Source organism: Scyliorhinus torazame, chromosome 3 (assembly GCF_047496885.1).
Source record: "Scyliorhinus torazame isolate Kashiwa2021f chromosome 3, sScyTor2.1, whole genome shotgun sequence".
In the NCBI taxonomy this organism is placed as follows: Eukaryota; Metazoa; Chordata; class Chondrichthyes; order Carcharhiniformes; family Scyliorhinidae; genus Scyliorhinus; species Scyliorhinus torazame.
The window spans coordinates 12,711,967-12,733,725 of NC_092709.1; the positions used below are offsets into that span (position 1 = coordinate 12,711,967).

The window sequence follows — 21,759 nt, forward strand, 5'->3', positions numbered from 1 at the left end:
CTGAGTGTGGGAGCGCGGAGTGACCGAGTGTGAGAGCGCTGAGTGGCAGAGTGTGGGAGTGCGGAGTGACTGAGTGTGGGAGTGCGGAGTGACTGAGTGTGGGAGTGCTGAGTGACTGAGTGTGGGAGCGTAGAGTGACCGAGTGTGGGAGCGCGTAGTGACCGAGTGTGGGAGTGCTGAGTGGCTGAGTGTGGGAGTGCGGAGTGACCGAGTGTGGGAGTGCGGAGTGGCTGAGTATGGGAGTGCGGAGTGGCCGGGTGTGGGAGTGCGGAGTGACTGAGTGTGGGAGTGCTGAGTGACTGAGTGTGGGAGCGTTGAGTGGCAGAGTGTGGGAGCGCGGAGTGACTGAGTGTGGGAGTGCGGAGTGACTGAGTGTGGGAGTGCGGAGTGACCGAGTCTGGGAGTGCTGAGTGGCTGAATGTGGGAGTGCGGAGTGGCTGAGTGTGGGAGTGCGGAGTGACTGGGTGTGGGAGTGCTGAGTGGCTGAGTGTGGGAGTGCGGAGTGACTGAGTGTGGGAGTGCGGAGTGACTGAGTGTGGGAGTGCTGAGTGACCGAGTGTGGGAGCGCTGAGTGACTGAGTGTGGGAGTGCGGAGTGACTGAGTGTGGGAGTGCTGAGTGACTGAGTGTGGGAGTGCGGAGTGACTGAGTGTGGGAGTGCGGAGTGACTGAGTGTGGGAGTGCGGAGTGACTGAGTGTGGGAGTGCGGAGTGACTGAGTGTGGGAGTGCGGAGTGACTGAGTGTGGGAGTGCTGAGTGACTGAGTGTGGGAGCGCGGAGTGACTGAGTGTGGGAGCACGGAGTGACCGAGTGTGGGAGTGCTGAGTGGCTGAGTGTGGGGGTGCGGAGTGACTGAGTGTGGGAGCGCGGAGTGACCGAGTGTGAGAGCGCTGAGTGGCAGAGTGTGGGAGTGCGGAGTGACTGAGTGTGGGAGTGCGGAGTGACTGAGTGTGGGAGTGCTGAGTGACTGAGTGCGGGAGCGTTGAGTGGCAGAGTGTGGGAGGGCGGAGTGACCGAGTGTGGGAGTGCGGAGTGACCGAGTGTGGGAGTGCGGAGTGACTGAGTGTGGGAGTGCGGAGTGACTGAGTGTGGGAGTGCTGAGTGACTGAGTGTGGGAGCGTTGAGTGGCAGAGTGTGGGAGCGCGGAGTGACTGAGTGTGGGAGTGCTGAGTGGCTGAGTGTGGGAGTGCGGAGTGACTGAGTGTGGGAATGCTGAGTGACTGAGTGTGGGAGTGCGGAGTGACTGAGTGTGGGAGCGCGGAGTGACCGAGTGTGGGAGTGCTGAGTGGCTGAGTGTGGGGGTGCGGAATGACTGAGTGTGGGAGCGCGGAGTGACCGAGTGTGAGAGCGCTGAGTGGCAGAGTGTGGGAGTGCGGAGTGACTGAGTGTGGGAGTGCGGAGTGACCGAGTGTGGGAGCGCGGAGTGACCGAGTGTGAGAGTGCGGAGTGGCAGAGTGTGGGAGTGCTGAGTGGCAGAGTGTGGGAGTGCGGAGTGACTGAGTGTGGGAGCGCGGAGTGACCGAGTGTGTGAGCGCGGAGTGACCGAGTGTGAGAGGACTGAGTGCGGAGTGACTGAGTGTGGGAGTGCGGAGTGACCGAGTGTGGGAGCGCGGAGTGACCGAGTGTGAGAGGACTGAGTGTGGGAGTGCGGAGTGACTGAGTGTGGGGGTGCGGAGTGACTGAGTGTGGGAGCGCGGAGTGACCGAGTGTGGGAGTGCGGAGTGACTGAGTATGGGAGTGCGGAGTGACCAAGTGTGGGAGTGCGGAGTGTCTGAGTGTGGGAGTGCGGCGTGACTGAGTGTGGGAGTGCTGAGTGGCAGAGTGTGGGAGTGCGGAGTGGCCGAGTGTGGGAGGGCGGAGTGACCGAGTGTGGGAGTGCGGAGTGACTGAGTGTGGGAGAGCGGAGTGACTGAGTGTGGGAGTGCGGAGTGGCTGATTGTGGAAGCGCTGAGTGACCGAGTGTGGGAGCGCTGAGTGACTGAGTGTGGGAGTGCGGAGTGACTGAGTGTGGGAGTGCGGAGTGACTGAGTGTGGGAGTGCTGAGTGACCGAGTGTGGGAGCGCTGAGTGACTTAGTGTGGGAGTGCGGAGTGACTGAGTGTGGGAGTGCTGAGTGACTGAGTGTGGGAGTGCGGAGTGACTGAGTGTGGGAGTGCGGAGTGACTGAGTGTGGGAGTGCGGAGTGACTGAGTGCGGGAGTGCTGAGTGACTGAGTGTGGGAGTGCGGAGTGACTGAATGTGGGAGAGCGGAGTGACTGAGTGTGGGAGTGCTGAGTGGCAGAGTGTGGGAGTGCGGAGTGGCCGAGTGTGGGAGTGCGGAGTGACTGAGTGTGGGAGTGCGGTTTGACTGAGTGTGGGAGTGCTGAGTGACTGAGTGTGGGGGTGCTGAGTGACCGAGTGTGGGAGTGCGGAGTGACTGAGTGTGGGAGTGCTGAGTGACTGAGTGTGGGAGTGCGGAGTGGCCGAGTGTGGGAGTGCGGAGTGACCGAGTGTGGGAGTGCGGAGTGACTGGGAGTGCTGATTGACTGAATTTGGGGGTGCGGAGTGATTGAGTGTGGGGGTGCGGAGTGACTGAGTGTGGGAGTGCGGAGTGGCAGAGTGTGGGAGTGCGGTTTGACTGAGTGTGGGAGTGCTGAGTGACTGAGTGTGGGAGTGCTGAGTGACTGAGTGTGGGAGTGCGGAGTGACTGAGTGTGGGAGTGCGGAGTGACTGAGTATGGGAGTGCGGAGTGGCCAAGTGTGGGAGTGCGGAGTGACTGAGTGTGGGAGTGCGGAGCGACTGAGTGTGGGAGTGCGGAGTGACCGAGTGTGGGAGTGCGGAGTGACTGAGTATGGGAGTGCGGAGTGGCCAAGTGTGGGAGTGCGGAGTGACCGAGTGTGGGAGTGCGGAGCGACTGAGTGTGGGAGTGCTGAGCGGCAGATTGTGGGAGTGCGGAGTGACTGAGTGTGGGAGTGCGGAGTCACCGAGTGTGGGAGTGCGGAGTGACTGAGTATGGGAGTGCGGAGTGGCCAAGTGTGGGAGTGCGGAGTGACTGAGTGTGGGAGTGCTGAGTGGCAGAGTGTGGGAGTGCGGAGTGGCCGAGTGTGGGAGTGCGGAGTGACTGAGTGTGGGAGAGCGGAGTGACTGAGTGTGGGAGTGCTGAGTGACTGAGTGTGGGAGTGCTGAGTGACTGAGTGTGGGAGTGCGGAGTGACTGAGTGTGGGAGTGCTGAGTGGCAGAGTGTGGGAGTGCGGAGTGGCCGAGTGTGGGAGTGCGGAGTGACCGAGTGTGGGAGTGCTGAGTGACTGAGTGTGGGAGAGCGGAGTGACTGAGTGTGGGAGTGCTGAGTGACTGAGTGTGGGAGTGCTGAGTGACTGAGTGTGGGAGTGCGGAGTGGCAGAGTGTGGGAGTGCAGAGTGGCAGAGTGTGGGAGTGCGGAGTGACTGAGTGTGGGAGTGCGGAGTGGCAGAGTGTGGGAGTGCGGAGTGGCAGAGTGTGGGAGTGCTGAGTGACTGAGTGTGGGAGTGCTGAGTGACTGAGTGTGGGAGTGCTGAGTGATAGGGTATCAGGGAGCTGTGAGGAGGAGCAATGATTGCTGGGTTGACAAGAATTCACACGTGGAGCCTCCTGTCAGTCAGAGTGATACAGAACAGAAGAGAGCATTCGGCCCACCAAGTCTGCACCAACAAAACTACACAAAGCCTCCTGGCTCCCAGACTCCCATCACCCTCTGGGTGAAAAAAGTTTCCTCAAATGCCCTCTAAACCTCCTTTCCCTTAAAATGATGCCCCCTCATTATTGCCTCTTCAACCAGGGGAACAGCTACTTCCTATCCCAACTTGTCAATGTCCCTCGTAATCTGATACACCTCAGTCAGCTGCCCCCTCAGCCTTCTCTGCCACGTCACTCACACAGCAGTGAGTAGCAGGGAAGGCGGATTGCGAGGGTGGGACGAGGCCATGGAAGGATTCGAAACACGGATGTGAATTTTGAAACCCTGGATTTGGATCCAATGCAGGTCAAGTGAACTAAGTGGGTGACAGATGAATGGGACATGCTATGAGTTAGGAGAACAGGTATGGAAATGAGAAAAACATTACAATAATGAGAGAGAGCCGGGAGATTTAAAAAGCGCGGAGGAGAGAGCCGGGACAGCGAAAACAGCACGAGAGGAGAGAGCCGGGAGATTTAAAAAGCGCGGGAGGAGAGAGCCGGGACAGCGAAAACAGCGCGAGAGGAGAGAGCCGGGAGATTTAAAAAGCGCGGGAGGAGAGAGCCGGGACAGCGAAAACAGTGCGAAAGGAGAGAGCTGGGAGATTTTAAAAGCGCGGGAGGAGAGAGCCAGGACAGCGAAAACAGCGCGGGAGGAGAGAGCCAGGAGATTTAAAAAGCGCGGGAGGAGAGAGCCGGGACAACGAAAACAGCGCGAGAGGAGAGAGAGCCGGGACTGCAAAAACAGCGCCGGATGAGAGAGCCGGGAGATTTAAAAAGCGCGGGAGGAGAGAGCCGGGACAGTGCTGGGAGAGGTGAGTGCACAAAAGGTGTGGCAAGAGTGCCGTTAGTCACGGAGTGCTGATTGGAACAGAGTACATCTGAGTTTAGGTGAGTGACTGAGTTTGGGTGGTTGGCGAGAGAGGGCTATGTTTTTGTTGGTGTTCGGGTTTATCCTTGAGGTTATATAAAAAAAAAATTTTTTTAATAAAAAAAATATTTAAATGAATTAACTAGTTGGATATGGCTGGACAGGTGATGTGCTGTTGCTGTATGATGATGGAACTGGTGGATCCCATTGAGACCGTCAGTGACCACATCTGCGGCAAGTGTTGGCTGCTCGAGGAATTTTGGCTCAGAATTGATGAGCTGGAGACCGAGCTGCACACACTGCGGCACATCAGGGAGGGGGAACATTACCTGGACGCTTTGTTTCAGGAGGCAGTCACACCCGGTAGAATAAGTACTGTTAATTCGGACAGTGGTCAGGGACAGAGTGGTGTGACTGCAAGGGAGGCAGGTCGGGGGATCCTGAGTTTAGGAGTTGAGGAGCCTCAGCCCTTGACCTTGTCCAACAGGTATGAGGTACTTGCTCCCTGTGTGGATGAGGAAGAGGGCTGTAGGGAGGATGCATTGACTGACCACTGCCCCGTGGTACAGGAAGCCATTCAAGAGGAGGGGAGCAAAAAGACAAGTGGTAGTTGTAAGGGATTCTATAATTAGGGGGATTGATGGCATCCTTTGTAAGCCAGATCGAGAGTCCCGCATGGTATGTTGCCTGCCCGGTGCCAGGGTGAGGGACATCTCTGATTGGCTTGAAAGGATTTTGGAGAGGGAGGGGGAGGATCCAGTTGTTGTGGTCCACGTTGGGACTAACAACATAGGTAAGACTAGGAAAGAGGACCTGTTTGGGGATTATCAAACACTAGGGACTAAATTAAAGAACAGGTCCTCCAGGGTTATAATCTCTGGATTACTATCCGAGCCACGTGCCAATTGGCATAGGGTTGAGAAAATTAGAGAAGTTAACACGTGGCTAAAGGAGTGGTGCGGGAAAGAGGGATTCCATTTCATGGGGCATTGGCATCAGTACTGGGGCAGGAGGGACCTGTACCGTTGGGACGGTCTTCATCTGAACCATTCTGGGACCAGTGTTCTAGCGAATAGGATAAATAGGTTGGTCACAAGGACTTTAAACTAGCAAGTTGGGGGGAAGGGAAATGTAAAGCTATGGACAGTATAATGGTTAATGGAAATCAAGGCAGCAGGTTACGTGACAGGTTATTATGTAGAGATATGGGTTCAAAGACAAGGAAAATTAGGAGAAAGGGTAAGAGGAAAAATAAATTGCGAAAAGTTACTGATCAAGGTGTTAGGATTCATAACAAAGACATAAAAAACAGCATAAGTGTACTTTACCTGAATGCTCGTAGTATACGAAATAAGGTAAATGAGTTGATGGCGCAAATCATCGTGAATGACTATGATTTAGTGGCCATTACTGAAACATGGTTAAAGGATGGTCACGACTGGGAGTTAAATATCCAAGGGTATCAGACTATATGAAAGGATAGAATGGACAGTAAGGGCGGTGGTGTAGCTTTGTTGTTTAAGGATGGCATCTGGGCAATAGTAAGGTATGATATTGGTGCTATGAAGGACAAGGTTGAATCAATTTGGGTGGAAATCAGGAATAGTAAGGCAAAAAGGTCACTGACAGGAGTAGTCTATAGGCCACCAAATAGTAACAGGATGGTAGGGCAGGCAATAAGCAAAGAAATAATGGATGCATGTAGAAATGGTACAGCGGTTATCATGGGAGATTTTAATCTGCATATCGATTGGTTTAACCAGGTTGGTAAAGGCAGCCTTGAGGAGGAGTTTATAGAATGTGCCCGGGATAATTTCCTGGAACAGTATGTAATGGAACCTACAAGGGAACAAGCGGTCCTAGATCTGGTCCTGTGTAATGAGGCAGGATTGATTAATGATCTCATAGTTCGGGATCCTCTTGGAAGGAGCGACCACAATATGGTGGAATTTAAAATACAGTTGGAGGATGACAAGGTAAAATCAAACACTAGTGTTTTGTGCTTAAACAAAGGCGATTACAATGGGATGAGAGAAGAACTAGCTAAGGTAGACTGGGAGCAAAGACTTCATGGTGAAGCAGTTGAGGAACAGTGGAGAACCTTCCGAGCGATCTTTCACAGTGTTCAGAAAAGGTTCATACCGCCAAAAAAGACGGTAGAAAGGGGAAAAATCGACCGTGGATATCTAAGGAGGTGAGGGAGAGTATCAAATTGAAGGAAAAAACATACAAAGTGGCAAAAAATTAGTGGGAGACTAGAGGACTGGGAAATCTTTAGGGGACAACAGAAAGCTACTAAAAAAGCCATAAAGAAGAGTAAGGTAGACTATGAAAGTAAACTTGCTCAGAACATAAAAGCAGATAGTAAAAGCTTCTACAAATATATAAGACAAAAAAGAGTGGCTAAGGTAAATATTGGTCCTTTGGAAGGTGAGAAGGGAGATTTAATAATAGGAGACGGGGAAATGGCTGAGGAGCTGAACAGGTTTTTTGGGTCAGTCTTCACAGTGGAGGACACAAATAACATGCCAGTGACTGATGGAAATAAAGATATGATAGGTGAGGACCTTGAGATGATTGTAATCACTAAGGAGGCAGTATTGGGCAAGCTAATGGGGCTAAAGGTAGACAAGTCTCCTGGCCCTGATGGGATGCATCCCAGAGTGTTAAAAGAGATGGCTAGGGAAATTGTAAACGCACTAGTGATAATTTATCAAAATTCACTAGACTCTGGGGTGGTCCCAGAGGATTGGAAAGTAGCAAACGTGACACCACTGTTTAAAAAAGGAGGTTGGCAGAAAGCGGGTAATTATAGGCCGGTAAGCTTAACTTCGGTTGTAGGGAAAATGCTGGAATCTATCATTAAGGAGGAAATAGCGGGGCACCTGGAGGGAAATTGTCCCATTGGGCAGACGCAGCATGGGTTCACAAAGGGTAGGTCGTGTCTGACTAATTTGGTAGAATTCTTTGAGGACGTTACCAGTGCAGTAGATAACGGGGAGCCAATGGATGTGGTATCTGGATTTCCAGAAAGCTTTTGACAAGGTGCCACACAAAAGGTTGCTGCATAAACTAAAGATGCATGGCATTAAGGGGAAAGTGGTAGCATGGGTAGAGGATTGGTTAACTAACAGAAAGCAGAGAGTGGGGATAAATGGGTGTTTCTCTGATTGGCAACCTGTAACTAGTGGGGGTCCCTCAAGGATCAGTGTTGGGCCCGCAGTTGTTCACAATTTACAGAGACGATTTGGAGTTGGGGACCAAGTGCAATGTGTCAAAGTTTGCAGACGACACTAAGATGAGTGGTAAAGCAAAAAGTGCAGAGGATACCGGAAGTCTGCAGAAGGATTTGGATAGGTGAATGGGCTAAGGTCTGGCAGATGGAATTCAATGTTGCCAAGTGTGAGGCTATCCATTTTGGGAGGAATAACAGCAGAATGGATTATTATTTAAACGGTAAGATGTTAAAACATGCTGCTGTGCAGAGGGACCTGGGTGTGCTGGTGCACGAGTCGCAAAAAGTTGGTGTGCAGGTGCAACAGGTGATTAAGAAGGCTAATCGAGTTTTGTCTTTCATTGCTAGAGGGATGGAGTTCAAGACTAGTGAGGTTATGCTGCAATTGTATAGGGTGTTGGTGAGGCCGCATCTGGAGTATTGTGTTCAGTTTTGGTCTCCTTACCTGAGAAAGGACATATTGGCACTGGAGGAAGTGTAGTGGAGATTCACTAGGTTGACCCCAGCGTTGAGGGGATTAGATTATGACGAGAGGTTGAGTAGGCTGGGACTGTACTCATTGGAGTTTTGAAGGTTGCAGGGGGATCTTATTGAGACATATAAAATTATGAAGGGAATAGATAGGATAGATGCGGGCAGGTTGTTTCCACTGGTCGGGGAAAGCAGAACTGGGGGGCATAGCCTCAAAATAAGGGAGGTAGATTTAGGACGGAGTGTAGGAGGAACTTCTTCACCCAAAGGGTTGTGAATCTCTGGAATTCCTTGCCCAGAGAAGCAGTTGAGGCTCCTTCTTTAAACGTTTTTAAGAAAAAGATAGATGCCTTTCTAAAGAATAAAGGGATTTGGGGATATGGTGTACGGGCCGGAGAGTGGAGCTGAGTCCACAAAGATCAACCATGATCTCATTAAATGGCGGACCAGGCTCGAGGGGCCAGATGGCATACTCCTGTTCCTAGTTCTTATGTTCTTATGAGAGAATGCCTCCGCTGAATTAAACAATCAACGTTCACTATTATAATCAAACGCCAATGATATCAGCTTGGAACAGACCTGAAGTAGCAGAATATGATGAGGAGAGCGAGAATGATGCTGCAAACAGTGACGGAGATTAGCAGGGGTATGTGGTGGCTGTTCCCATCGACAAAATCTGTGTGAAGACATGAAGAGTGCATCAGAAATAAAACACTTTGTGACATTCAAACAGGCAAAGAACATTTTAAAGGACGCAATCCTTTCATTCAAAAAATCTCACGTCGCTCTTCTTTTGAAACATCGAAAATAGGTGCAGGATTGTCGGCCATTGATCCTTCGAGCCTGCACCCCAATTAATCTGATCATGGCTGATCATGCAAAATCAGTATCCCACTCCCGCTTTCTCTCCAGGTAAAGCCAGATAACGCAGAGCAACATCACCGAGAAAAACAACTCGTATTTGCAGAGCCATCCGTAACTGCGGTAAGATCTCCCACAGTGCTTCGCAGGGTGGAGAGTTACCGGACAAACTTTGACACCTTCTCAGACCAGCGGTTTGGTCAAAGAGATAGGGTGGAATTCTCCGTACCAGCGGCTAAGTGTCGGCACCACCAGAGAAAATTGGACCAAACCCCTTGCCGATTCCGGTACTGGTGAGGGGCTAGCACCAGCGCCGCGTGGAACACCCGCGGATCGCGCGGAAAACGGCCGGAGAATCACTGGGTCCCAGGCTGCACATGCACAGAGCTGATGGCCTGCACTGGAAAACATGGAGGCGGCCGTGTTGGACCCCAAACCGCCCACCCCGACCCCACTGCCCACCCCCTGTCCAACCCCCACCACCCCACCAGCCCTCGGAGAAGCCCCCCCGGCCAGCGGCAGGGCTCCTGGCCGCAGCCGGGTTCCCGGCCACTGGGACCACACGTGGCCCGCGCCGTCGGAAACTCGGCCCTTCGGGGGCGGAGCATCGCGGGTGGGCCGGCTAAAGGCTTGCCAATGGCCTTGCGACGCCACGCGGCCCTGTGACCCCGCTTTGGAGGGGGCGCAGAATTACGAGCAGGCGTCAAACTGGCTCCTGCCCCGGATCCGGCGTCGGAAGCCATTCTCCGCCCAATCGCCAATCCCAATTTCGATGACGGGCTACGTGGAATTCCGCCCGGAGTCTTTCAAGAACCTCTTCGCAGGAGAGAGGGGCAGGGTGCAGAGAGATCTAGGGAGGGAATCCAAGAGTTTTGGGCCCAGCCAGCTGAGGGCACGGCACCAGCGGCGATGGAAACGAAACTGGAGTTGCTGAAGAGGTTAAAATTAGAGGAGCATAGAGAACTTTCACCCAGTAACAGTTTACTCGTAAGGAACTCTGGATTCCTTTTTTAATCTCAGCATTTATTATTGAGACACGATGCAAGTGTCTAATCTACATATTTAGAAATACTTTTCCCAGACGCCTTCACAAGCAGTTCTTATCGCTGAAACATTTCTCTCCCATTATGTTCTGATGTAGCCCGTTTGATTGTTTTGAGTCTGTTATTGTACAGAAAAGATAAGGAGATTTCACCTACTCAAACTGAGAAAAGTATTGCTGTCAAAAGGAGCAGGGGGGAGCTGAGGTTGAAATTTAATAAGCAACTTGTGCTCAGTGCGGTATACAGTAGCATCGAATCCCTACACTGCCATTCAGCGTATCGGATATGCACTGACCCTTCGAAAGAGCACCCTGCCAAGGTCCAAACCCCTGCCTGCCCCCGTGACCCCACCTAACCTTTTGGACACTAAGGGACAATTTAGCATGGCCGATCTACCTAACCTGCACATCTTTGGACTGTGGGAGAAAACCGGAGCACCCGGAGGAAACCCATGCAGACTCCACTCAAGGACTGAATTGAACCCGGGTCCCTGGCAGTGCTCCTGTTTCCTCCCACAATCCCCGAAAGACGTGCCGTTAGGTGAATTGGACATTCTGAATTCTCTCTCCGTGTACCCGAACAGGCGCCTAAATGTGGCGACTCGGGAATTTTCACTGTAACTTCATTGTGGTGTTAATGAAAGCCTACTTGTGACACTAATAGAGATTATTATTATCATTGTCCTGTAGGCGCAGGCAGTGGCCACTGCACCTGGTGGCGCTGCTCAGCTGCCATCTGTCTGACTGATTGGCTGGTAGCTATTGGCGGCCGGTGACCATCCTTACTAGGAGCAGGAACCCCAGCGGCAGCCACTTCATTGGCTCCATGCCGCCCCCCCCCCCCCCCCCCGCCCCCCGCCCCCTCCACCCCTAATCTTCCCGATCTCCCAGGTTCCATTGACTATCAAACTATCCCCCACTTGGAACTGCAGTGGCATGGCTCCTACACTAAATGCAGCCATCAATGTGTGCAAAAATCACCGGCCAGATTCCTGGTGATCTGGTGCTGGTCTGGGCCTAGCTTTGAGGCTCCCCCAGCTTTAAAACCCCTGAATCTGCTCTGTGACAAGGCACACACTTTTCTACCTTTTGCACATCCAGGTTAAAAAGTCAAACTTCCACAGAAGGTACCCAATCTCCCCTCAAGTCTGAAAGATTTTGAGATGGCGTGATTTTAAAGAAGCACGTTGGTGCGAGTTCAGATTCCCACAATGTTAAGTAACCATGGTGACATAATGTGGAGTGAGACTACTGTTCTTTATTCTCATTCCTGTTCAATAAACATTGGATAAATCCCATCAGCTGCGCCTTCGCGATATTCTCCAAGTCTGATGACAAGGAAGACTGTGCCAACAGCAGTGTCCTCTCGCGGGTCAACATGCCCAGCGTCGAGGCGCTGATCACTCAAAACAAACTCCACCGGCTGGGGGGGGTGGTTTGTGCGCCTGACACCAGATACCCGAAGCAGCAGCTCCACTCGGAATTCACTCGTGGCAAGATTCCCAGGAGGACAGTGGAAAAGCATTAGGGATGTCCTCAAAGCATCCTTGAGGAGCTCAAACAACTCTACCCCCCCCCCCCCCCCACCGACTCAAGGGAAACCCTGGCTTGCGACAGTCAAGGGGGCACCAAACACATTGAGAAGGTTCATCGGGAACGTGCAGAGGTGAGGTCAAGGCATCGGAGGGAGTGCAGAAACCTCCAAACAACCCATCTTACCCGACCCCTCAAGCACCAACCCACCCCACGTGTGGCAGCGTCTACAGATCATGCATTGGACTGGTCAGCCATTTCAGAACCCACCGAATCGCGGCAGAAGCAAGAGAATCTCGATCCCGAAGGACTGTTTCACGAGGAAGAGAAATGGAGGAGCCCCAATCCTTCATCATCTTCATCAGCGCTCATGAGGCGCATTCTCTGCTTTCCTTCAACATTCATCAGCTTCAATGCTGCCAACCAGATTCTGACCGCAAAGGAAATGCTGAACAAGATGAACGTGCTGAATCCTACACCCATTGATCCCTCCTGAAATAAAGCGATTAGATTTCCACTCCATGGTAGCCATGAAAAAGTGAAGACTGAGTCAGTCCTGGGGGTGGGGGGGGGGGGATATTTTCTTACTGCCATGCACTCCTGCTGAACAAGACAGCCCTTCACGCAGAGCACCCCGTTTGTCAAAAATACTTGCGGGACAATTCTTAACCGGTTCAGATCTGTGTCGGCTGGAGGACCATGAAAGGGAATCAAAAGCGAATTAATGGTCTGGGTTACACGGGATGAAAATCTTGATATCTAATCATTCCCAAGGGAGAAAGAAAAAGTTGTCTGATCCCTTCCTCCCTCCGCACGATAAATGATGCGGATGGTCTCGGTTTTCTTGAAGCATTAGCTGAAACCGAGACTGGACTCCAGGGATTTGTTTCCCATATCAGTGTCTAACATGCCTGACTGCAATCTCTCTCACATCGTTTATCAACTGTTTAGCATTTATGTCCAGCACTTTATTTCCTTCTGAAATGTGTGGTTTGTAATGGTTTAAGATGTCAGTACCTATCAATTTGAAACACATTTGTGAGTTGTGGGCTGGAAGAGTGTATCTGGGAGCCATGACATGACACGGTGGCGAGCTTGCTCCAGGCTACGCTCGAGCGATATCACATCAGCACCAAGGAAATCCAACGGCCCACTGTGGTCTTATACAATTAGATGTGACAATACATCTTCAATTATTACTTAGAAAATCGGCTGCTAGCACTAATGAGAGCACGTGACATTCAAAGCATAGGCAGAAGAATAAATGCGTGTTCAGCCCTAATTATAGACAAGCGGTTGATTTAATCTTGGATTAGGTATAATTTTAAAAGCGGTGGCAAATCTCCAAGTTATTTCTCCATCCACTTTTACCAACTAAAGTCACAGACTGCTAAATGACCAATATTAACAGAATTCCCTTTCATTAAATTGGCCAGTCTTCCAACAGGAATGGCCGTCTGCAGTAAATCCAACAATTATGTGGCATAGTGTGAGGAGGACAGGCCTTTAACTGTTAACTCTTCATTTTCTAGATGGGCTGGATTCAGGAAAAAAAAAATGTCTGAAACCCTCAAGACAATGGAAGCTTCGCAGACAGCTTCAATGTAATAATAATCTTTATTGTCACAAGTAGGCTTACATTAACACTGCAATGAAGTTACTGTGAAAACCCCCTAGTCGCCATACTCCGGCGCCTGTTCGGGTACACTGAGGGAGAATTCAGAATGTCCATTTCATCTAACAAGCATGTCTTTCGGGACTTGTGGGAGGAAACTGGAGCACCCAGAGGAAACGTACGCAGAAACGGGGCGAACGTGCAGACTCTGCACTGACAGTGACCCAAGCCGGGTATCGAACCTGGGACCCTTGCGCCGTGAAGCAGCAGTGCCAACCACTGTACTACCATGCCTGGACATACAACCCAAGGGGCGAATGAAGAAGACCCCGTTTTCTGTTGGCTTTCCACAATTCTGAAACTTTGGAAATGTTTCTGGGATGAGACTCTGTGGGTCAGGGATCTTGTTTAAATAGGGGGACTCTCCATCAGCGACTTTTAAACTATGGGGACTCTCTAGGGCAGCACGGTGGCACAGTGGATAGCACTGCTGCCTCACAACGTCAGGGTTTGATTCCGGCCTTGGGTGACTATCTGTGTGGAGTTTGCACCTTCTCCCCGTGTCTGCGTGGGTTTCCTCCGGGTGCTCCGGTTTCCTCTCACAGTCCAAGGATGTGCAGCTTAGGGGGATGGCCATGATAAACTGCCCCTTAGTGTCCAAAGGTTAGGTGGGGTTACAGGGATGGGGTGGGGGAGTGGTCAGAGGTAGGGTGCTCTTTCAGATGGTCGGTGCAGTCTAGATGGGCTGCAATATCCCCTTCTGCACTGTGGGGATTCTTTATGGCTACAGCACACATGGACTCATAGAATTTCTCTGGAATATTTCACGAGCAGAGTACTTTAAGGAACTGTTAGCCAAGCAGGTGAGAGAGATCAAGACAAATACTGTGTAGCAAAAGTCTGCTGAAGCTCTCTCTCTCTCTTAAGTATTATGCCCGTATTTGGAAAGTAACCATCCTAAGAAGAGTAATCTACTGCCATACAAGATCTTTCAGGAATAAAACATGGAAATCTGCTCGGAGCCTGTGATTATATCAGATTTGATCATTAAAGGGTACAGATTAGTGGGGTTTGGTTGGCATTCAAAAGATGTCAGTACTAAACAGAGCTTTTAGACGCATGGATTGGGATTCTCCGTCCGCGCACACGGCTGGAAATCTCAGGTCCCGCTTCAGTGGACGGAGTTTCCGCTGAGCACCAAATTCCCCATTCTCGCTGGCAACAGTGGTGGGCGAACTTGGATCACGGTCTGTGTATACATTGTCCTTCTCCGTCTCCATTCCTCCACCACCTCCCTCTCCGCACCCCCCCCCCCCCCCCAACCGTCTGCCAACATCTTTCATCTATCATCAGATCTCTAGTTGGGTGTTCTGGATCACAAATAGGTCACCAACACTGGAAGTGGTGCAACTCTATTTTATTATAAGGTTAACTATATTAACATACTTGAACTGTGGGTAAATGCAACACCAGCTTTAACTGTTGACCCTTGCCTAGTCCTAACCAGGTGATGCACTCAGCACATGGTGAATGTCTGTGTTGCAGGCTGTGAGCTCTGTGCTCCGAGCTGGCTGCTACTAGAATGAGTGGGAACTCTCCTGTCCCCTGTCTTTGTAGTGCGGGTGCTCTCACTGGTGATTGGCTGTGGTATGGTGTATGCTGATTGGTCCCACTGCATGTACATCAGTGTGTGTGTGTCTGCACCATGATATACTGCTGTATATTATGACAGGAACCAGACAAATCCAGACCATCTCTGTTCCTTTCAGCAACACTAAGACAGGAAAACAAACCTTTCTCTACTATATTATCTGCACCTTGTGCTTTTTTTCCAATGTTTACATAGTTTGTTGAGAAGGAGAGACAAGAAAAACTGCAGGAGGGCAGACAAACACCTGACTTACTCTAACGCATTTACCAGACAGAGACTAACAAGCAAACCTCCAGATCATCAGATCTTCTACATGTTGACTACACATCAGTACTGTGGAGTTTTCAGATTTGTTCAAAGTGGCCTTTTACAATGAACAACAGATTGGGTTCATAGACAATTGTTCTAATCAAATGCAACATTACCATTCAACACACTGTCAACATCCGGGGGTTACCATTGACCAGAAACTGAACTGGACTCGCCATTTAAATACTGGGACGACAAAAGCAGGACAGAGACTGGAGATCTTGCAGTGACCAATTCACCTCTTGACTTCCTGTCTACCCTCTGCAAGACAGCAATCAGGAGTGTGATGGAATACCCCCGACTTGCCTGGATGAGTGCAGCTCCTACAACACCACGCTGTACCCTCCATAATCTTGAAGGCATTCAAATCTCTTCTGCCCATTTCTTTAACTTGCAGCAACTCCCGTTTCCCTAACCACCCCGTCTCCGCTGGCCTACAGTGGCTCCTGGTTAAGCAACGTTTTGATTTTAAAATTCTCATCCTTGTTTTCAAACCCCACCAAGCTCTTGCCCCTCCCAAACTCTGCAATCTCCTCAGCACTTGCCCGCACTTTGAAAAGTGCTGCTAAAGAGAACAGTACACTATTACAAGTAATAAACAAAATAATAGTTCAGAATTCATGTGTTTCAGGCACAGTGAAAAAGTGGCCAATTTATGTCAACTGACCCACTTATCAATGCTTCTATTGTTCGTCAAGAATTATTTGAAGTTATTTGAAGTTAAAAGCCATTGCTGCACAATTGAAGATGGATGATGGCCATTCAAACCTACTTATGATTAACTGGTTTCTGCATCCATATTTTGGTAAGCATGGAGGTTAGAGACAGTGGGTCTTATGAGGGCATATCATTTGAGTTTTGCATAAGTGCACAAGCACTTAGTCTGAAGTCCACAAATGGTTTCATCTTGGTATGACCATTCAGGGGGGGGGGGCACTCCACGCGTTATCATTCAATTAAGAACTGTCAGAAGACTTCAGATACTTCTGAGTCTATGCAGAAATGTCAAAAGTCATCTCACCCTCAGAAGCCATGTTAGCAGGCTTTTAATATACGTTTTTAAAAGAAAAGGCAGTTCCAGAAAATTCTATGCTGTAAACATTATGCGTTAGAAATGTGACATGCCTTTACCGGGCATGACAAAGGAGACAGCAGTCTGTCATGGGAGTGTACCTTTACGAAAAGTGTTGTCTTATCAAATGGCTTCAGTGATGTCATTGTGTGGGTGGAGCTGGGCTGTGGCTCTGGGTTTTACTTTCGTTTTTCAGCTGGAAGCTGTTGTGTGTTTCGTGTTTTAGTTTAGTTTTCACATTTGGATGCTGGTTTCAGACAGAGAAGTCTTGCCTTATCTCTCTCTCTCTGCATGTTAAAAGGTGTCTCCAGATCACTTGATAATTTAAAAGTGATGACTGTTTTCTGGAAGAAATCCAAACCTGCTGTTTTGAAAAGAACAAGTAGTATCCATACCATAATCTTAAAGATACCAGGTCTTGAGTGCTGTGTGCTGGGCCACATCTTTTGAAAAGGGGGTTTTGGTTTATGGGATCTTGTGATCAAATTGGGACAGCTTAAAGAGAGAGTACTGGAGCTGTGTGGGGTATTTATGTTTGTAGTTGATGAAAATGCTTACTGCGTGTGTTCTGTCATGTGATCTTTAAGAAATGGGTGTTTATAAATGGGTGTGTATATAAATATCTGTAGTGAGGGTACCTTTAAGAAATGGGTGTTTACTACTGCAGTGATGTCAGAGAGTGGGTGGAGCTGGGCTGTCTGTCAGCTTTTTACTTTCGTTTTTGAGCAGGCTGCAGGGGATGTTTTAGTTTTGTTTTCAGTGTTGGAGCTGAAGCCAGACAGAGCAGGCGAACTGTTGATCTCTCTGCCATCAAAAGACTATCTCTTGATCATTTGGTGAATTCAGAATTATAAATGTTCTCAGTAGTGAATGTAAACCTAATGTGCTTCTGTTGAAAGGTGTTTTTAAGTCTTATGGATGTTAAAAGGAAAGCTGAAAGGATTACTTAGTGTTGTAGTCTTTGGGGGTTGTATTTCAATTGATGGTTGCTAAGATGTTCACTGTATGTTCTAAAAAGGTTAACTTGAGTTCATAGAATAAACATTGTTTTGCTTTTAAAAAATACTTTTCCATTTCTGCTGTACCACACCTGTAGAGTGGGCCGTGTGCTCCCCATACCACAGTCTATTAAAGGTTGTGGGTTAGGCTAACTCCATGATGCACTTTGGGGTTCTCTAAACCCTGGCCCATAACAGTTCATAGAAATGTTAACCTAATTCGTAGAATAAACTTTGTTTTTGATGAAAGGTGCTTCACGCCTCTGTTGAATAACACCTGAAAAGTAGGCCCTTGTGCTCCTCATAACCAAAATCTATAAACATTTGTGGGTCAGGTGAACTCCAAGATATACTTTGGAGTTTACTAAACCCTGGCCCATAACAAGTCAAAGGAAGGGAATTTATTTAAACCCACGAAGGCTTGCTGCTGGTTACACAAATTGACCTCACATTCAGGGTTTAAGAAACACATATATTGTTTTTTTCAAAAATACACTGGTCATGAGGGAAAAGCAAAGGGAATTGGGGTTACAATTCTCTTTCATCAGTAACAGCTTGTGTTAAATCTTCTACTTTGCAACAGTGCATACACTGCCTGGATGGTAACCGGATTGAGCAAAATTGCCCATGCACTTCCACCCCATATAAATCAGTGAATGAAAATCAAGGTGAGTGAGGAAGGGATGGGGTTGGGGAAAAAGGGTTTTCCAGAAAGACTGCCTCCTTACTCTGGAAAATTTGGCATCTTAATCATTCCTTACAAGGAGTAGCTAACTTTGAAATCCCTTTGATTTCTCAAAGTATATTGTGCAGATCAGGAATTTTAATTAAGTGTGATTGGCAACCTAAATGGCCCCAAAATACCTATAATAATAATAAGACAGAGGATGTGCTTTGAAGTGAGTTTGGACACTTTTATAATTGTTTCAATGTTATGGGGAGAAAGGAATACACACACAGGCACACAGACACACGCACAGATGCGCGCGCACACACACACACACACAGGCACAGGCACACATACAGAGACAGATAGACACACAGGCAATTTGAGCCTACTTTTTGAATCTTGCAGTGCAAGTAATTCTGTATTTTTGGTGCTTTGCTGTAAGAACACTGCTTTTTACTCCTTGCCAGAAAATAAGTGCAAGCGGGTCTTTCTGCGTAGACAGGTATAAACCTTCCCAATCCTGCCGCTAGGAGAGGTTCAGGACAGGTAGTTTCCAGAGGATGGATAGGTGAGGGGAGCGTCTCTGACATTTACAAGGAACTTATGGGATCAGAGGAGATGCTGACCGAGGAGCTGAAGCGCAAGTGGGAGGAGGAGCTGGGAGGAGAGATAGAAGAGGGCCTTTGGGCAGACGCGTTGAGTAGAATCAATGCAACTGCAACTTGCGCCAGGCTCAGCCCGATTCAATTCAAGGTTGTTCACCGGGCCCACATGACAGTGGCCCGGATGAGCAGATTCTTTGGGGTGGAAGACAGGTGCGCAAAATGTGCGGGAGGACCAGCGAACCATGTCCACATGTTCTGGGCATGTCCAAAGCTGAGGGGATTTTGTCAGGGGTTTGCTGATGTCATGTCCAAGGTATTAAAAACAAGGGTGGCACCGAGTCCGGAGGTGGCGATTTTCAGGGTGTCGGAAGACCTGGGAATCCAGGAGGAGAAAGAGGCAGACGTTCTGGCCTTTGCTTCCCTGGTAGCCCGGAGACGGATACCATTAGCTTGGAGGGACTCAAGGCCCCCGAAGTCAGAGACCTGGCTATTGGACATGGCTAGCTTTCGCTGTTTGGAGAAAATCAAATTCGCCTTGAGAGGGTCACTGTTAGGGTTCGCCCGGAGGTGGCAACCGTTCGTTGACTTCTTTGCGGAAAATTAATTGTCAGCAGAGGAGGGGGGGATGGGGGAGGTTAGGTTAGCGTAGATTAGGGGGTTAATTAATGGTGAGACCTGTTGGGGAGGAAGGTAGTATTTGCACTATGTTTATATTCTCATGTACATTGTTTATATCGCTGCTGTTACAATGCCAAAAAAACTACATCAATAAAATGTTTCTTAAAAAAAAAAGAAAAGAAGTCCAAGAATGCCGCACTGCGCACATTCTCTCTTGAGTGCATTTAGGGTGATGGTAAGCCATTGATTTTTACAAAGCACATTCAGAGCGATGTGCCATAGAGCCTGTAATCAAGAGAGGATGTGTCAAGACCAGTGACATGATATGCTACTTATTTCACAAATTAAGCGTCTAAATTGAAACCAACTGAAATTTAGTGAGCTATCTTACCAACCTTTGCACCCACCATGGTCCTGTTATGGGCCAGGGTTTAGAAAACCCCAAAGTATATTAAGGAGTTCACCTGACCTCTAACTGTTTATTGAATTTGGCTGGGAGGAGCACAAGAGCCTGCCTTTCAGGTGTTAGTCAACAGAGTTCTTTGGCGCTTTTAATCAAAAACAAGCTTTATTCTATGAATTTAGTTAACATTTGTATAAACACACACAGTAAGAATTTTTATCAACTACAAACAAAGTCCCCACACAGCTATAGTAATCTATGTATAACCTTAATGAATTCCCCCTTAACTGTTCCAATTCAATAACAAAATCCAAGTAAAACCAGAAACCCCTTTTCAAAGGTGTGGCCCAGCACACGGCATTCTCATTGGTATAAGTGATACTCTGTTCCCCTTTTCAAACAGCAGGTTTGAATTACTTCCACAAAGTAATTATCTCTTTTAAGTTATCAAGCAGTTCGGAAACAACTTTTGAAGTGAAGATAAAGAGAGACTGCTTTCAACCTGTGCAGTTCAAACCAGTCCAAACTCAAAACGAAAGTAAAAACTCACGGAGCCACAGCCCAGCTCCACCCACACATGACATCACTGAAACCATGTGATAAGGCAAAAACATTTCTGAAAGGGGCACTCCCATGACAGTCCTTTGCTCCTTTCAACAGAGGTCCGACCAGATAACCAAACCCAGAAGTTGTACCCATCTTCAGTTACAACCTTCCAATGGTTTTACGTGGTTACAGTGTACGATGGCGAGAGAGAGAGAAAGAGAAACTATTTCCTCTGGGGAAGTCAAGAACAAGGGGGTATAAACATTAAGCTTTGATCTCGACCTTTCAGTAGCGATCACAATTAACATTCTTTGCACAAAGGGTGGTGGACATAGTATCATAGAGTCCCTACAGTGCAGAAGGAGGCCATTCGGCCCATCGCATCTGCACCGACCCTCCGTTTTGCCGGCGCCCGGGGGGTTTCCCGACGGCGTGGGGCTGCCCCACAATGGGAAACCCCGTTGACCGGCCGGCGTAACGGAGAATTACGCCGGCCGATCGGGGCAGGAATGTGGTGCGGAGGGCGGAGAATCCCGCCCAGGGTGGCTGGATAAACACAATGATCATATTGAATGGCAAAATAGGCTTGAGGGGCTGAATGGGCAGCACCTGATGTTAGTTAAGCTATGAAATAGAATCATATGTTAATGAGGTTAGTTGAAGAAAGTTGGTTAAGTAAACTTCGGTCAAACGGTTTCAATAATTTTATTCATTTTATCTTTTGAGCGCTGAGGAGGACCAGGCTAACGGAACCACCTATTTAATTCTGCATTGCAGTTGCTTCTTGACTTACAGTTAAAGACTCAACTTAGGATACATAGGATGCTATCCTTCACAAAAAGGAAGCCGTTTTGCAATACAACTTCCTCGAGCATCATCACCACTCGGCAGATCTCAAAATCCTGCACAAATACAACTGCTGTTGTCATTGGCGTCAGGTAGGAGACCTCGTCTGTCACTTCCAGCGCAGCAAGAGATCCCACAAACCCAACGAGACGGAAGACCAGCTAACCTACTTCTTGGTGGCATTGGCCAATGGAAGAACTCAGCAAGGTATTTGGATGTGTTTAAAGCACAGAAACAGGCCAATCAATCGGCGGACCCAGGGTGGTGTTTATGCGCCTGTCCACCTTTCTTCCACTAACCTCATTAACATATGATTCTATTTCTTTCATCTTCATTCACTTAGCCTTCTTCGCTCTTCAATTCACTGCGCGCCTCAACTATTCCACGTGGGGGTTAAGTTTGATTTTCTAACCACTCTCTGGTTGAGAAGGTTCTCCTGAATTCCTTGTTGGGCGTTTCGAGACCATCTTATATTTATGGCCCACAGGAACAGCATATGCACTCTTTCATCAGTTGAACCAAAACTCATGAGGATTTCTCACTAGCTTAAATTGGAGACTATTAGAACTGAGGGCTGATAATCCACTGCCAGTGACCAACAAACGGCTTTTATCTGCATAACATTTGGTGGGGAATGCAACATGCTGGCCCTTTGCCTGACAAGAATTATTACCTCCATATCAGTCAGTTTCACGGTCATTCTTTGGCACTAGTTCTCCAGGGCT

General features: G+C 48.9%; 1 protein-coding gene across 8 annotated transcripts in view; it reads right to left on the reverse strand.

Annotated features, from left to right (window-relative positions):
- bmpr1ba (bone morphogenetic protein receptor, type IBa) overlaps positions 1-21,759 on the reverse strand; it is a 631,073-nt gene that overhangs the window by 48,815 nt on the left and 560,499 nt on the right. For all 8 annotated transcript variants that reach the window (XM_072495308.1, XM_072495309.1, XM_072495306.1 and 5 more), the window contains one exon: positions 8,845-8,941. In XM_072495308.1, the coding sequence (XP_072351409.1) occupies positions 8,845-8,941 (97 nt within the window). The remainder of the gene's footprint in view (positions 1-8,844; positions 8,942-21,759) is intronic.